General features: G+C 38.4%; 1 protein-coding gene across 2 annotated transcripts in view; it reads left to right on the top strand.

Annotated features, from left to right (window-relative positions):
• LOC129709740 (claspin) overlaps positions 1-15,907 on the top strand; it is a 36,198-nt gene extending 20,291 nt beyond the window's left edge. For both annotated transcript variants that reach the window (XM_055656290.1, XM_055656291.1), the window contains exons 11-26: positions 271-352; positions 2,141-2,234; positions 2,849-2,967; positions 3,616-3,833; positions 5,879-6,030; positions 6,548-6,771; positions 7,611-7,728; positions 7,896-7,962; positions 8,111-8,262; positions 8,555-8,716; positions 10,869-10,990; positions 11,459-11,583; positions 12,616-12,710; positions 13,027-13,099; positions 13,999-14,163; positions 15,657-15,907. In XM_055656290.1, coding sequence (XP_055512265.1) covers positions 271-352; positions 2,141-2,234; positions 2,849-2,967; positions 3,616-3,833; positions 5,879-6,030; positions 6,548-6,771; positions 7,611-7,728; positions 7,896-7,962; positions 8,111-8,262; positions 8,555-8,716; positions 10,869-10,990; positions 11,459-11,583; positions 12,616-12,710; positions 13,027-13,099; positions 13,999-14,163; positions 15,657-15,773 — 2,085 coding nt within the window. In that variant the 3' untranslated portion in view covers positions 15,774-15,907. The remainder of the gene's footprint in view (positions 1-270; positions 353-2,140; positions 2,235-2,848; positions 2,968-3,615; positions 3,834-5,878; positions 6,031-6,547; positions 6,772-7,610; positions 7,729-7,895; positions 7,963-8,110; positions 8,263-8,554; positions 8,717-10,868; positions 10,991-11,458; positions 11,584-12,615; positions 12,711-13,026; positions 13,100-13,998; positions 14,164-15,656) is intronic.
• Positions 15,908-17,903: the final 1,996 nt, after the last annotated feature.

The following is a 17,903-nucleotide window of genomic DNA, read 5'->3' as shown; positions in this document are numbered from 1 at the left end:
AAAAACCTTGCCAGGGATGTAAGCTCTGGTTATGAGGAGAATTTGGAATTGAATTCTTTGGAAGGGAAGAGATTTAAATGTGATGTATAAAAGGGAGAGATCTGTACAAAGAGAACAAGGAGGGCCAGTTTTCTTAACTGAAATTTTAAAAATAGGGAACAATGATTAAAAGTAATTTGTGGAAGGAACATATTAATTGGTTATCAGAAAGATTTTTGTATTCATCAAGTATATTTTCTCACATTATTGGTATGATTATATTTGTTTCAGACTGTAGAATTCCTTCTTGGTGATGGAGGAGAGCCAGCAGGAGAAGCAGATGATGATACTCAATCTACTGATACTGCTCATAGTAGGTGTTATCCAATTAAAAGGCACTTTGCCAGTTGGATCAGTCTTTCTATATCTTCTGAATATGATCAACATGTGGTGCATAACTTGTTATATATTTAAGAATCTTTATCTTTAGAGAAAAAAATGTATCCAAATTCAATGTGAGATTTTCCTGATTTCTCTATGGTTTCATGTTGTAACATGACATGGCACTGGCAGAACGGTGGCACAGTGGCAAGGTTGCTGCCTTTTAGCGTCAGAGACCCGGGTTCGATACCAAACCCTCCCTTCACCATGTCCAGTTTAAATTCCATTTGGAATATTTTGGAGGACCAAGAAACCAAGAACCAAGTACGGTTGCTGTCTACGGAGTTTGTACGTTCTCCCTTTGACTGCATGATCTTTGGTTTCCTCCCACATTCAAGTTGTACAGGTTTGTAGGTGAATTGGCTTGGTATAAATGTAAATTGCTCCTAGTGTGTGTCGGATAGTGTTAATATGCATCTCTAAACAAAACTAATATTATTTGGCACTGAACTATTGGGGAGAAGTGAGTGCAGTACTATTATATTTTAATGGCTCTAGCGAAAAAGGCTGTACATTTTTATTAATAGGTTATATGAATCAACATTTTATAGTGGTTTTGATTTGCCAGGTTCCTTTAAATACACCAAAACTCTGTTCAGATTTACAGCCATATGTTGAATACAAGTAGTCCTTACGGAGTTCATTTCTGCTATGTTTTCGTTGTTTAAAATATTAAATACTTTTTGTATCTTTTTTCAGCTTTCCGCATGATGTAGCTTAAAACAATGGAACATCTAAATCAGGGGTTGGCAACCTACGTTCCTCGGGCCGGGTCTGGCCCGTAACCCGAAATCATCCGGCCCGCAGTTGTATTTTTTTCCCCCTGTAATCATCCGCCCCGCAGACCTCCGTCATCTCCGGTACCTCTTGAGGCCGAGGCGCCCAGGCATGGTGACGCAAGGAGGCTGCAATGGCGGAGCTGCCGAGTGCGGCCGAGCACCGAGCTCTGACTGTACCGCATCCTGCGCAAAGCCACCGGCATGGCCACGCACCTATGTCTGGGCTTCAATGTCGGCATCAGGGTTGTCAATAAGCCGGGTACGAGTGAGTATGGGTATTTGAGCCACAGCCTTCAGGACAGAGCCAAGGCAATGGTCCGTAGACTCGCCATGTTCGTGAGCGCCCGTAACTAGGGGCCAGTGCGTCCTTGAAGGGGCGGGATCTATGTGAACACGTGATTTGTTGCCTGCCATCCGGGATGGGGGCGGGATGCATGTGTACACCTGATAGATGTGGCCTGTCATCCGCTCACAGACATGCGTCCTGGCCCCTGTGCAGAACAAGGTTGCCGACCCCTGATCTAAATGTTAGTGAAACAGATATTTAATTAGTCTATGTGCAACATTTGATGTTTTGACTAGGAAATACTCAAAGTAAGACATTATCAAAATGTGATTAAAACAAGATTTGTTGCCGAGATTTTATACGGCAACTTTTTTTACCTGCCCGCTTTTAAAGCTTGTGAACAGCCAGCTAAAGTCAGTCTCTCAGGAACATATGTCAAGTCCAAGAAAGAATCAGTTTATCTTGTGAATCTACATGCAGTAATGCATATTCCCTATGTTCACTTTCAACTTGCAATTTTATATTCTGATAAATGGATAAATTAATAGTGTGCATTTTTAAAAGGTGCTTTAATTTGCTAATCTCGAATGTCTCTTCAGGCAGCAGATTGATTGTAGACTGCTAATTTTATGTGAATACTTGATTTCATTTCTAGACCCAGAAACCCAGAAGGAATCTACTCCAAAACCTGTCAAGTCAGATTTTTTACAGTCCTTTAATTTTGGTACAGATTCTTCTTCTAAAACAAGGTAATTTCTAGATATTTGTTCCATAATTTGCTTAGTACGGATCCTTTGATATGAACTATTAAAATAGTGTTCATTCTCATCTGATGATGGACCCTAGATTTGGCTGGAAATCAATTCAAAAAAAGTCTAATGTAATTTAATTTATTTTTTCCTTCTTACCTCCCTGTATTGTCTAACATTTGAAAATGGAACTTAATTTGATTTGAACTTGTTGAAAGTACTCTTTCTCCATTTTTGCTTTCTTGTGAAAATTATTGGTTCAGGTTGAGATGCAAATACATTTGGGACAGGTGCTTAATTTTGCTCCTTATATTTGTGGGAGGAAAATATTATCTGTATGATACGATTATGGTAGGATGTGCATGAAGTACTGATCTTTGCAAACATCTTAAAATTTAATGTCACATTTGTGATATTCAAAATAAGAATTCAACCGTTACTGTGCTTGTTGTGTATGATGGTGCTGCAGCACCAAACCTGTGGAATGGAATTTTTAATCAATTCACTGTTGAAGAATTTTCTACATGCTGTTTTTGGAATAGCATTAGTAAATGATATGTGTAACAATAACCTATAATTGTATCAATTTGAGACTTTTTTATTGTTTTTTTCAGTGAGCCGGCTTCAGGCAACAAATTGAGGCTGCAACTTCAACAAACCCCACCTAAAGGAAGCAGTAAACTTAGTAAAGAATTTTCCTCTCGTGTCTCACTACTACTAAAGAGCAATACAGGCAAGAATTATTTAAAGATATTATTTCAATATCTGGAAGCAGAAACAATTCTATTCTCATGTCTTGCCCTTATTTCATGCCTTCCACTTGATCAATCAAAAAAGCAATATATAAAGAAAGCCGGACCTTTGGCTCTGACTGATCTAGCAGAATTAAATTTGATTATGTTATTATCATTATTTCTATTGACTGGGAAGTGCCTTGTTACAATTCTACAGGTTGCAGCCATGTTTGATACCTAGATTGGTGTTCGAAGAGAACCTCACCCAGCAACTTCTGATCCTTCCTTCTTTTACTTTTATACAGTTTTCAGAATTGTAATTTATTTTTCCTCATGAATATCTTTTCCTTCCTTGTACAAATACCGAGTCAGTCCTAATATCTTAATTGCCCAACTGATTTATCTGGACTTGATAATTTTGCAAACCAGTACTTACTTTTTTAATGTAAGTATTTCAAAGATACATACCTCCTTAATGTGCTTTGGTGAAAATGTTTTTGTTTGTAGCCTTTTGAAACTTGGCATGGGTAACTTGAAGCTTCCTCGAAGGCAGACTGCTGAATATGGCAGATATTTAAAGTGGCACAAGGTATTGATAACCATTGTTTGAATAAAATTGTTTGACAATATATGCATCAATGTTTCAGATGAAGATGACTCCATCTCCCAGGCATCCACAACAAAGGACAATAGCCATAACAGCAGCTTTGAGCTAATTGGATCAATGATTCCTTCATATCAACCAATTAATAAACATCCTGGCAGATTAGGAATTGCTTTGCACGGAGGATTCCGATCACCGTCACCTAACCTCTTTAATCCAAATAGTCAGTTCAAAACAAGCTTCATTAGTTCAGCATCTAAGGTAAGCATGCAATGCTAAATTCTGATGTGGCAGATTTGTTTTTACATTTATTGATCTCCTGGATTGAGGACTAGCATAAATCCTTGTCGCTCTACAATACTAGCTATTGCAAAAGTCAACAAGTTAACAGGACCTATCTGTCCTGGGTTTCCTCCATTAGCAGAGTGAGACTAAATGCAAATTGGAGGAACAGCATCTCATATTTCACTTGGGCAGCTTACAACCCAGTGGTATGAATATTGAGTTCTCTCACTTCAGGTAGCTCCGGCATTCCCTCTCTATCCCTCCTTCACCCAAGTCACACAAGCTTCTCGTTTTCACCCTACAAACAGCTAACAATGGCCTGTATCATCATTACTTTTTTGCATACCTTTTATTCATTGTTCTTTATCTCTCCACATGATCGTCTATATCTCTTGTTTCCCTGATCATTAAACAATCTGAAGAAGGGTCTCGACCCGAAACGACACCCATTCCTTCTCTCCAGAGATGCTGCTGTCCTGCTGAGTTACTCTAGCTTTTTGTGTCTTATCACCAAGTTATACATTACATTTCTCAAAACATTTGGTCTCAATGCCCTGAGGCAAAGCAGGTTCTGTTTGGGAACACTAACTAAAAAGCTGCCACTAAAAGTTGTGCTTTTTACAAATATTTAGCAATGATTCTGTATGTCTGGCAGTATATCAAGGTTAACCTTCCTTCTTCTCCTTCTTCTTCTTGCGTATGGTGTGCACAGCCTAAAGTTGTAGGACAACTTGTTCTATTTGATCTTATTTGATTGTGCACACCGCATTTGATTGCATTTGTCGAAACAGGGCGGACCACATGAAGGTTGCAATCTCCCACCCCAAGATTAACCTTAATGAGCAGGCACGGAAAATTGAAATGTCTATTGAGTAAAAAGAAAGGAAGCAGAGGGCAGTGGTGGTGGAAGGTTGCTTCTCGGACTGGAGACCTGTGATTAGTGGTGTGCCTCAGGGTTTGGTGCTGGGCCTGTTACTGTTTGTCATCTGCTTCAATGATTTGGATAAGAACATACATGCCAAGATTAGCAAGTTTGCAGATGATACAAAAGTGAGTGGTTTTGCAGACAATGAATATGGTTGTGAAAGATTGCAGCTGGATCTGGATCGATTGGTCAGGTGGGCAGAGGAATGGTTGATGGATTTTAATACAGAGAAGTTTGAGGTGTTGCATTTTGGGACATCAAACAAGAGCAGGACCAACACAGTAAATGGTAGGCTCTGGATAGTGTTGTAGAGGAGAGGGACCTAGGAGTATAGGTGCATGGTTCCTTGAAGGTCGAGTCGCAGGTAGATAAAGTGGTCAAAAAGGCTTTTAGCACTTTGGCCTTCATTAGTCAGGGTATTGAGTATAGAAGTTGGGAGGTCAAGTTGCAGTTGTATAAGACGTTGATGAGACTGCATTTAGAATATTGTGTTCAGTTCTAGGCACCATGTTATAGGAAAGATATTGTCAAGCTTGAAAGGGTTCAGAAAAGATTTATGAGGATGTTGCCAGGACTTGAGGGTGTGAGCTATCGGGAGAGGTTGCGTTGGCTGGGTCTCTATTCCATGTAGTGCTGGAGGATGAGGGGGAATCTTATAGAGGTGTACAAAATCATGAGAGGAATAGATCAGGTGGATGCACAGAGTATCTTGCCCAGAGTAGAGGGATCGAGGACCAGAGGACATACGTTCAAGGTGAAGGGGAAAAGATTTAATAGGAATCCGACGGGTAACATTTTCACACAAAGGGTGGTGGGTGTATGGAACAAGCTGCCAGTGGAGGTAGTTGAGATTGGGACTATCCGATCGTTTAAGAAATAGACAGGTACATGGATAGGACAGGTTTAGAGGGATATGGACCAAGCGCAGGCAAGTGGTACTAATGTAGCTGGGACATTGTTGGGCCGAAACGTCTTGTTTCCAAACTCCATGACTCTAAAGCTGTGAATTTTTGGGTGGGGTAAAAGGAATACACCATAAGAGTGAAAATACTGTGTAATCAACAAAATATATAACAATGCATTTTAATGCCATCAGAGTTCTGGGAAGCTATCTGAGCCTTCTATGCCAGTGGAAGATTCGCAAGACTTGTACAATGCATCTCCAGAACCCAAAAACTCAACCGGTGAATCTCAATTCAGGTTCTCCCTTGAAGATGAAACACAAAGTCAGCTACTTGATGCAGATGGGTAAGTTGCTATATTCATTAAAAGGATCAGAGTCAGGAAAATAAGTTTTTGTTATTAATAACACTATTTTTGCTTAGAGTCTAGAATTTTGCATACAACTGTATAGTTTGAAACTATCAAGATGTGGAGTTGTAAATAAAAGCTACTGAAACAACAATGTTTTAAGTTCTTGAGAATTTGATCATTTTATACCATTTCAAGTTGAAAATGGCTGTAGTAAACAGCCACGTCCCCAATCATTAACCTGTGCCTGCCTTCTCCCCATATCCCTTGATTCCACTAGCCCATAGAGCTCTATCTAACTATCTTAAATCCATCCAGTGATTTGGCCTCCTGCCCTCTGTGGCAGTGAATACCACAAATTCACAACTCTCTGGGTGAAAAAGTTTTTTTCTCACCTCAGTCTTAAATGGGCTCCCCTTTATTCTAAGACTGATTGTATGAAATGTTGGGTTTTAAACCTTCCTGGTAGTTATTAAGACATTACACAAAATTTGCAAATTATTTTTTGAACTAGGTTCCTGAATGTGGGTCATCGCAGCACCAAGTGGCAGCCCTTAAAGCGGCAACTGATTTTGGATAGTATGGATGAAAATGCAATGGATGCAAATATGGGCGAGTTGCTGGGTCTTTGTTCAGGAGAGTTCAAACCTCAAAACCTTGATACACTAAAGGATAACAAAGAAAAAGAAAATATTGATGAGCTGCTTGGACTTTGCTCTGGGAAATTTATTTCTCCAGGTATGCTCTTGCAGTTTTAACTTGCATTCTAAATTCTAAATGCTTATACAGGTAATGTGTACATACTATAGATTGGTATATGTTGATTATTGCAAAATAATTGAATAGGTGTGCAGATGCTGCCTTAAATCCAAGATAGACACAACATGCTGGAGGAACTCAGCAGGACAGGCAGCATCTCTGCAGAAGGAATGGGTGACGTTTTGGGCTAAAGAAGGGACTCAACCCGAAATTTCACCCATTCCTTCTCTCCAGAGATGCTTCCTGTCCCGCTGAGTTCCTCCAGCATTTTGTGTCTATAATTGGATAGGTGTTAAATTTGAAAATTTAAAAACACATAGAACGGTCATTTTCTCGGGGTGGGAGATTTAGGGGATGTAAGGAAGAATATTTTCATTTAGCGAATGGTTGTCATCTGGGACTGCTCTGCCTGGGAACCTGGTGGGGACGATATCAGAATTATTTAACAATCAATTGAAGTGTTGCAACAGATGAGGTCAGGGCGGAATTGCTGGAAAATGGGGTTAGTATAAATAGGCACTTGATGGTTGGCACGAACACAGTGGGATGATGCACCTGTTTTCGTGCTATGGTACTTTGACTCAGTTTACTACTCTTGGGAAAAAATGTTGTTAAGTGGAGCTTCGTATACCTCAACAGCTAGGTTGATTAAGTACATTATACACATTTTTATGTGTATTCCTATGTATGGCGAGTGGTAGGTTATTTGTAAAATTAGATCCGGAAATTGAAGACGAGTATTGCAGAGAGTCAATGGCTTTACAGCAGAAATTTGCTACTATCACTAGAATTTATTTGTAACTTTTTTCTCTTTGCAGTAGATTCAATGTCTTCCACCAATTCAGCTGTAAAGCAACAAAAATCAACAACCACAGTATCGGATGATCCTATGACTGAGGTGCTTGCAATTTCCTTAGGGTCTTTTCCCACAAACAGGTAATGTTTCAAATCTGCAAAATGGTGTTAATTGGAGCCTAATGTTGTCTGGATGAGGAGCATTTTATAATTTGCACTTCAGTATCACATATGTTTCTAGAGTGAAAAGTTTTTAATTGCCTGCACTACTTCACATAATAAACGTAAACCTTCTATCCTCCATCCAGGGAAAATGATGAAAACGAAGACGACCAGTTTCAGTTGCAAACAGATGATGAAGTTTTTGAGAGCGAGGTGAGAGATTGTATGAAATTTGAAGCAATGATTCTGTGTGTAAATATTTAATAAGTTCTACTTATCAAAAGTTTGATAATTTAGAGAGATGTCATGTGTGCCATGTAGCAAAGGAATGATATTGTTGAATTATTATTTCTCTACTTAGGATGATAAAAGTGAAGACGAAGGTGGTGAAGAAGCCGAAGGTGGGGAAGAAGACGAAGGCGGTGAAGAAGACGATAGCGGTGAAGAAGATAAAGATAGTGAGGAAGACGAAGAGGAGCAGTTGGCTCAGAAAATTCAACGGAAAAATAAATTGTTAGTATAGCCATGGTTCTTTTCTACCCCTTCCTGCAAAATCATAACCATACCTTTTATACACCTTCTCTCTATTTCTAAAATATACTACTTGATTAAACTTTGGGATGGGGGGGGGGTTGGCTGTCAACCGTGGTCCGCTGCATTCTTCCTAATCATTGTTCCATCTACTGACATTATTTTATTATTTCTGATAAAGGTGGAATGTTGTTTTTTTTATGTTGCCTGGTGGTCGTATAACAATCTGCAGTAGACTATTAGCTACTACACTAATACTGAAATTATTTGACAGGAAACTTGGAGACTTTGTAGAAGAAGAGGCTGAACTCTCTGGAGACGGCGGGGCAAGTGATGAGGAATACGATGCAGAATCTGATGAGTACGAAGAAGATGAAATTGATGAAGATCTGCCCTCGGATGAGGAACTGCAGGAACAAGTGAACAAAATTCACATGTGAGTTTTTGCTGAACAAGTAAAATTATTAATTTTACCTGGAATGTGCAAAAAGGATTTGGTTGAAATAATGAAAATGTTTCACTCAATCTCATTTTAAAATCCTGGTGCCTTCTTATCTAATATTACTTGGGAGCTACATTTTAATTGGATAAAAAGTTATTTTTAATCCAATTTTCAACAAAAAAAAAAAGACAACTTCTGGGAGAGTAACATCTGCTTGCTTAATCCAAGAATTTAAATGAATTTAATTTCAAGTCAAGCCAACTGAGTCGGGGTGGGGGGGGGGAGCAAATGTGAGATATAGACATTGATGTAGAAAGATATGAACAATTAAATAAAAACATTAGCTGCTGAGTGGAATTATGCTGTGTTGCTGTTAAATAACTATTGGTACTCTCTTATTGCACACAAATATGCAGCTTCTTGAAGATGATCAGAGGGCATATGGCATGCTTACCTTCTTAGATCAGGGCTAAAATACTAAAGTGGACAATGGACAATAGGTGCAGGAGTGGGCCATTTGGCCCTTCGAGCCAACACCGCCATATAATGTGATCATGGCTGATCATCCACAATCAGTACCCATTTAATGGCCGCGGGACAATCGCCATCGCCAGCCGGGGGCTTTGACTTTGACTCTGACATCGTGGGGGGGGGGGAAAGTGCAGTGGAGAGATAAGTTTATTTGGCCTTCCATCACAGCAATGTGATGGATGTTTATGTAAATTATGTTGTGTCTTGGGTCTATTTGTTTGTAATGTATGGCTGTAGAAACGGCATTTCGTTTGGACCTCAAGGGGTCCAAATGACAATTAAATGTATCTTGTATCTTTCCTGCCTTCTTCCCATATCCCTTGACTCTGCTATCTTTAAGAGCTCTGTCTAGCTCTCTCTTGCAAGCATCCAGAGAACCAGTCTCCACTGCCCTCGGAGGCAGAGAATTCCACAGACTCACAACTTTGTGTGAAAAAGTGTTTCCTCATCTCCGTTCTAAATGGCTGACCCCTTATTCTTAAACTGTGGCCCCTGGTCCTGGACTCCCCCAACATCAGGAACATGTTTCCTGCCTCTAGTGTGTCCAAACCCTTAATAATCTTATGTTTCAATAAGATCCCTCTCATCCTTCTAAATTCCAGAGTATACAAGCCTAGCCGTTTCATTCTAGAGACGTTGTGTTACAACTTTACGAAGCACTAGTTCGACCACATTTGGAGTATCATGCTCAGTTCTCATTTCCACATTATAGGAGTGTGAGGAAAGAAACAAAAACCTGGAGTAACTCAGCGGGTCAGACAGCATCTCGGGGAAAGGAATAGGTGACATTTCAGGTCGAGACCCTTCTTCAGACTGAGTCAGGTGAAAAGCAAATGAGAGATATAGACGGTGATGTAGAGAGATATGAAACAAATGAATGAAAGATATGCGAAAAATTAACGATGATAAAGGAAACAAGCCATTGTTAGCTGTTTGCTAGGTGCGAACGAGTACAGAAAAATGAGACAGAGAGAGCCCAGATGAGACTCATCAGGATATTACCTGAATTGGAGGACTTGCATCTGGGGACAGATTAAATAAACTGGGTTTGTTTTCCCTGGGGTATAGGAAACTGAGGGATAACATTATCCGTAAATTCCGCAAGACTTTAAAATAGAATAGATAAAACGACAAACAAAAAATATATTAGTTCAAAAATCGATTTGAACAAATGATATCACTACATGGTGGTGCAAGATGTTGGCCATATTGTTCGTTTTTGAGATGGGATTATCGTTGTGCAGGTTGGTTCAAGAACCTGATCGTTGTTGGAAAGTTCCTGTTCCAGAACCTGATGGTGTACGGCTTCAGGCTTCTGTACCTCCTGTTCATTGGTGATGGTGAGAAGAGTGTAAGGCCTGCATGGTGGGGAACCTTGATGATAGATGTCGCTACCTTATGTTGATGTTAGATGGCAGGAGTGTTGTGGCAAAGTCCACTGTTCTCTGCAGTCTCTTGATGTCCTTGAGTCAACAGTCAGGTGGATATAGACATTTAGAGCTAAAGACTATGTATTGAAGCAAGATTGTACGATGTGGATAGGACAGATTTTTTTGTCTCCTACCATCTGATCACTATTTTCCTTCCTCCACAACCGCATACCAACGTTTTGCAGGAAGGTTTTGATGGATGACGATAAACGACAGCTGCGTCTTTATCAGGAACAATACTTGGCCGATGGAGACTTGCACAACGATGGACCAGGGCGGGCACGAAGATTCCGTTGGAAAAATATTGGTGAGTTTCAAAGTATTTTTTGGAGTGCCATTTGGATTTGGCGTTTTTCCATTTCAGCAGGAGTTAGTATTTCTTGTGTATTAGTCTCTGATTACCTTAACGAAATGCTCTGGGGGAAAAGGAAACTGAATCATAGTGACTATATAAAAACAATTTAAATTTTATGTTAATATATCTTATTTGTGTGCTAGTAATAGTGTATGCCAGTAGAGCTGATTCATTAATCCAATGCTATTTTCTTTTGTCTAAGTCAAGTTGATTTTGGTTGACTTTGACAGGATATAGTTTGAAACACTTTTAGTTTTAATTTCTTCCTTATCGATCCATTGTTGATCTCAACTGTTGTTGCATGCAGATGTATTGTACAGCTGTTCAGCATGCATGTCTGGCTCAGCTGCAAATCATTGAACAGAAAATGTTGATCGTATCTAAACTCCACTTTGAATATTTGTAAATGTATTGCTTCAGATGATTTCTCGCCCATTGACCAGTCACATGACGATTCTGAAGATGAAACAAATGAGGAAGTAGATGAGGCAGAAGTAAAATGGCGGAAGGATCGGTTTGAACGCGAACAGTGGCTTCGTGAGAAGGTGCTTTTTCTGCATACAAGTTCTTTATTTTTTTTATTTGATGTATTAGTTATGTAAGTGATTCTTTTTTTACGTTGCATCCCTGAAGCAACTATATTTTATTAAGTTAACATTATTGTGTAATATAAATATTTGAATCAATTCTGGTTAATTGGCCAGACCTGCTACATAGCATACATGGATATTTGTTGGGGAAGGAGGGGGCAAAAACATGCAAATTTGCTTTTGTCTTGTAAATGTATCAGATTTGCAGAAGTATCACAAGAATAGATGATCTGCTTCTGCTGGCTCAAGGGTGCTCTTAGTTTAGTTTATTATTGTTAGATGTATCGAGGTACAATATAAAGCTTTTGTTTGCGTGCTATCCACTCAACGAAAAGACTATACAAGTTTACGTCAAGAGAGTCGTGTTTTATTGTTGTATGTCCCTAAACCGAGCAATGAAATTCTTACTTGCAGAAACAGATATGTAAACCTTGTACCCTGAAAACACCATTATAAACAACAAGAAAAGTTCAATATATATAACAAACAATAATAGTGGCAAAACAAAAATAATGCTCCCAAGTCTATATAGTTTGGAGAATTTTGGAGGTTGCAGTGTTCAACAGGGATAGCTATAGCCTGATGGTTGTCCATGCTGGAGATTTCTGTCCAGAGACGTTGCAAAACCCTGTCCAGCAAACTGGTCCAAGAATAGTCATTGGTAATAGTCAATGCTGCTGTCGCCAGCCGAAGTACATAAAAACTGGCACTCTTCCACTTAGTCAAAAAATAAGCTAGTCCGTTTTTCTGATAATGTATGTGAAGGTGTGAACTATAGAGATGAATAAACTTCACATCATACTGCATGAGATTTTAGTTCAAATATTATAGGATTTTTATTTTGCCTTTAGAGGTAGTAGACAATTTATTGCATGTAAGATAGCGATGAAGGAAGAAAAGGATTTTCTGAAGTTTAAGGTATTTGTTGGCTCGCTACTTATTTTGTTTACTGACAGCAAAAATATTTTTTTCTGCTCCCCCCTTCAGTCCCAGGATGCAGACAGTGAGGAAGACGTTGGTGAAGGAAGCCAATTCATGAAACTTGCAAAGAAAATTACCATCAAAACTTTACATAAAAGTAGGTCCATCTGTTCAAATCAATATTCACATCCTGTGTATAAACATTGAAAAATCACAAATGAACTGTAGAAAGTCAATACCACGCAATAAATGAAACCAATTTTAGTTCTGCTCTTAAATATTGCAGTTGTAACAATGACATTTAAAGTTTTCATCAAAAATGTGTGTGAGGAAACTGCTAAAACTTGTACATGTGAATATAAAACTCTATTATGTCATAAAATGTAGATTTATTTTCAGCTCGAAATTGCCTTGTGTATGAGATTACATTCTTAAGAGAAGCCAAATTAATATTTGTCACATCCGGTTTGCAGGTAGTTCTGCAGAAGTGGTTCCAGAAACAAAAACGCAGGAATCAATAGGAGTCGAGCCTCACAAATCTATTTTTTGGGTATGTAATCAACCTTGTCAAACATGTTTTGACTCTCAATTTCCAGAAATGAGAGGTGAAGGAAGCACACAGATCAGTGTTATTTTTTACATGTGTTGATCTATTTTTAAAAGATGTTACTTCTTTACAATAATGTCATTGTGAGTAAAAATGAAACTTTTTTTAGATGTATGAATATTTTGGAATATTGATTCTGTGCTCCTAAACCGATAATATGTCATAAATTGAGTAGAGTGTGTTTATTTGATTTCAATTGCTTTTATTTTCTCATCATCATTGAGCAATATTGAAAATGTGGCTGTAATGAACTTTTCCTTCATTGGCTAAATGATTGTAGCTAATACATTTTAGATCTAATGTATTAAGAAGGTAATTAAATTGAACACATAGTGCCAAGTATTTTTTATTTTATGGTGTGAGATCACTAGTATGGTGTATTGTGAAGAAGTCTGATTTTGACTGCAACTGAAAGCAAGTATACCAAGAAGTATACCCAGCATTTTAGTTGGAGAGATACTTGCCTTTAGAAAAGGGACAAATATTTCCTGGTTTGTGGCTGTGACAAGGCAGGTCCACTGCTGTTGGGTGTGGAAAAATGAGTATAAATTGGAAGATTTTAGATAAATTGTTTAGCTCTTGTGAAATCCTGTAAAATAAATCCTTTGAAATGGTGTCTGTGTTTTTAGTGAAGTCTTAATAGTATGTTGCATATGTAGGTGAGTTAAATAATCTAACTAAAGTCATGTCAAACAATAATTCCAGGACCTATTGCTTGTTAGATCTCTTAGATAACAGTTATGTAGAAACATTTGCATTTCATGTTTTGGTCCATCTCTTGAGAATGAAATGTCTGATAAAGGCTAGAGAATGTAAAGTTATTGTGTTTTATTGTGGCATAGAGGAAGAATGGATCCCTGCTGAACCAACCTCGAGAGGTACTACAGAAGCTGGCAGCAATATCAGACTTGAATCTAAATGCTCCTCGTGCCAGCTCCCGGAATTTTGTCTTCCACACACTATCTCCACAAAAGAATGACATGAAGAAACTGGAATCAAAACCACAGGTAAGACTGAAAAAGAGTGATGGTATTGGAAAGGTGCAACTATGTCTCGCACTCAGGAGATTTTCCAAACATAGGGCGTGGGTATTTCTGAATTTAGTCTTGGGAAAAGGTGGGCATTCCAAAGAAACATCAGAGGGGGACATTTTGTTGATGGTGATCAAAATCAATTTACATAATTACAAAACGGGAGCAAATTATGGCAAGATTAATTTTACTTGATATAAATTGTTGAGCAAAAATGGTCTGGAAGAAGCTACCATGACAAAGCAGTGGGAGCCATTTAACAAGGGTTTCAGTGGATTCATGGCGAGTACACCACTGCACAGGGAGAAGGTGAGATTACCAAATCCTTAGCTTGCCCGATGACAATATCACAGAGAGCAAGATAAGTCAGTGAAGGGAAGCTAATGTCAAACACTGTCATTCTGTAAGTGTCGAGGAAATATAGGAGTGAAATTAGGAAAGCAAAGAGCAATTATAAAAAATATTGACAAGAAATTGTAAAGATGTGTTGTGAGCACCAAATGAGCATGCTAGTAAGTTCAAAAGGATATGTCCCTTTGGGTACTACAAGGATTATATGTATGGAGACTCATTTTGTAGGTAAAGTTCTTAATATTTTCTGAGCATTTTGACAAAATAACGTGATGCTGATATAGTTCAGGCAACTGAGTTTAAAATACTGGATGAGATAAGCACAAGAGACAGAATTAGAAGGTGTTGCATACTTGACAGTGGAAAAGTGGCCATATCTGGATGAAATATTCCAGGCTGTCACAGAAGTAGCCATTTGGCACCTCATGTCTGCTTTGCCATTCAATAAGGTAATCTTTAACCTTGGTGCCACTTACCTGAGTTGGCCCAGATCCATCGATCCTTTTATATCTACAAATCCTTGCAATCTCTGTCCTCAGTTATTTAGCCTCTCATAACTCTTTGAGCCCAGAGAATTCCAAAGGTTCTGTCCCAGCCAGACAAGCACATAAAATTGTTGGTATAAACATTCTGAAAGAAACATGTTGACCCTTAATGTGGGGTGGATGATGTTGAATTCAAAAATCAAATACTACATCAAATTCTGCAGAATCTTGGTAAGACAGTATCGGGAATATTGCTATTAGTGTTGGGCATTTAGCTGAAGGAGAGAGTGATTTCAGAGTGCATATAATCCAGATTTGCTGAATTATACCAGGGACTTAATTTCCAAACAGAGCACATGTATTCTTTAGTTTAGAAAGTTGAGTCGTCTAATTGAGCTGTATTTTCCTAAAAATAATATGCTTCCATAGATGAATATTAACTCCAAGAAGGGGCTTCCATCGTTTTTTGCAACAATTAAAATATGATTGCATTTGGTTGGCTGTGGATATGGAGAGAAAATGCTGTTATTGTCTTGTGCCCATTCATAGATTATTGTTTTTTTGTGTATAGCTTTGGTAATGGTGTAAAAAGAATATTTCCAACAGAAATAAAGAATCCACTTTATTTTGCAGACTAAACGAAAGACTGCTGCTACCCCGATCACTTCATTAGCAAAGCGACCACGCACTGAGAAGACACCAAAAACGACCCCCCAAACTAGAAGTATATTTCGATATTTAGAGAATTAATTATTGTAATTATAATATAGCTTCACTTGGTATTCAGTTTGTTTTGTAAATTAGGTGTGTTCTGCTTGTATATGATTATAAATGCTCTTGCTAGATTGTTTTATCTGAGAAATAAATACCTTTTTTATAAATCTGTGGCAATTTCCTATTCACTGAGTTGTACATTTGATGCATTCATTATAAAAATAATGAGTTATTATTTCCCTATAGTCCCTACACATACCACAATGTATTGTAGTGTGAGTGCATCATATAAACTTAGAAATAATTTTTTAATATTCCTATAGATTCCTTCTGTGGTAAGGAGGTCAGTGACCATGATGGACCGGGCAGTGTCCACCACTTTTGTAACTTTCTTTGTTTCTGGGGGTTTGAGTTGCTAAACGAGCCCATGAGGCAAAAGGTCAATATGCTCGCTTCAGTACATCTGTAGACAATTATGAGTGAATTCATCCACATACCGAATCTCCACAATCTTCTAAGGAAATAGAAGCATTGGTGTACTTGGCCCAGGACAGATCTTCAGAGATATGCACACCCAGGAACTATATAGTTATTGACACTCCACCTCCAACCAGTTGAAGATGACAGGTTTGTAATCGTCAGCCTTCCCTTTCTAAAGTCAAAAATCAGCTCCTTGGTCTTGATGACATTGAGAGCAAGGGGGTTGCTCTGGCACCATTCAATCAGATTTCAGATCTCCCTCCTGTACTCCGACATTACCCATTATTCATCCATGGTGGTCCAGCAATTGTGTTGTTGTCGGTGAATGGCATTGGAATTGTATCCAGCGACAGTGATGGGTGTAGAGAGACCAGATCAGGGGACTAAGCACACAGCCCTGAGGTGCTGTGCTGAGCTGATGGTTATCGAGGAGATTTGTCCTGCCAATTTGTACTGGTTGTGGTCTGTCAATGAGCACGTTGGACATCCAGTTGCACGGATGAGCAGAGACCCAGTTCCCTCGGTTTGATGTCAATTTGAGAATCAAACTGAGTTAATTCATAAACCTTTGCCAAATCTCATCTCTTCCAGAGAACAGACGTCCGCATGCTTAGCATTTGCCTCATCTGAATTTTTGAAATCTTGTAAATCTTCATACTCCCAACACTTTGATATTTGTAGCGGTGTATAGACTACCTGTGTTCAATCCTCACAAGTGTGGGCTAATCAAGGATCTATATGAATTTACAGGAGTGTATGCCACTGCTCATTAACACACTCTGTAAATAAGTTACCAATGTTCCCAGATATGCTACTCTATGCATTTAGCTTGTTGCTGTCTAAGAAGCATACAGTATCTCCTCTGACCAAATTGAAACATCTTATTTGTGAATTAGAATTATTGGAGACTGTCCATGCAAACCATTTAGATTACTTGGTAGTACAACATAATGAGTTACTCTATTAGTCACAATTTCCTATCCTATCCTTCTCTTTCTAAATTAATTTCCTTTCAAGTATTTATCCATTGTAGTTTTAAAGTGTGTCCACTTCCACAATGTTTTCAGGTGTTGCAGGCATAACTGGCTGCATAAAACAGTAGTTTACTCATGTTGCTACTTTTTTTTTGGTCCAGTGATCAAGAGAAAAATAAAACACTTCACAATGTTGAACACAAAGTTAATTTGCACCCGATTCACAGTCTGGCCGTTCTTCATAAAGTATGCGATTCAGAAGTGAATGCATTTCTCCAGTCAGAATAAAAAAAAAAATAATTTTACATGTATGCTAATTCTTCCTTTTTTTCCTTAATGTAAAATTTAGAAAGTTGAGCTTTAACATCTTCCTAATTTTACTGCCATCTTAAAAGACTTGTATATGTACACTCTTAGACAGTGTACTACTCAACTATCTGTTGCTGTCCTCCCTATTTATTAATTTCCATCTGCAGACTTTGAAATGATGCCCAATGTGTTCAAGTCTGCATCATTAGCAGGGATGGAAATTGTGCATATATCACATTTGATTATGCTACTCGTTAATGCTATAGAATAGATTGCTTCCAGTTAAGTTTTTGTTATAGACAAGGTGATCTTTGTAGAGAATATTGTTCAACTGCCCTAGAAAAATAACATAATGCTGAAAATACCATGACCTGCTCCAAAATAAGATAGTGGAAAGGTAAAG

This window comes from Leucoraja erinacea, chromosome 26 (assembly GCF_028641065.1).
Source record: "Leucoraja erinacea ecotype New England chromosome 26, Leri_hhj_1, whole genome shotgun sequence".
Lineage (NCBI taxonomy): Eukaryota > Metazoa > Chordata > Chondrichthyes > Rajiformes > Rajidae > Leucoraja > Leucoraja erinaceus.
This window is presented reverse-complemented; position numbering and strand designations above follow the sequence as displayed.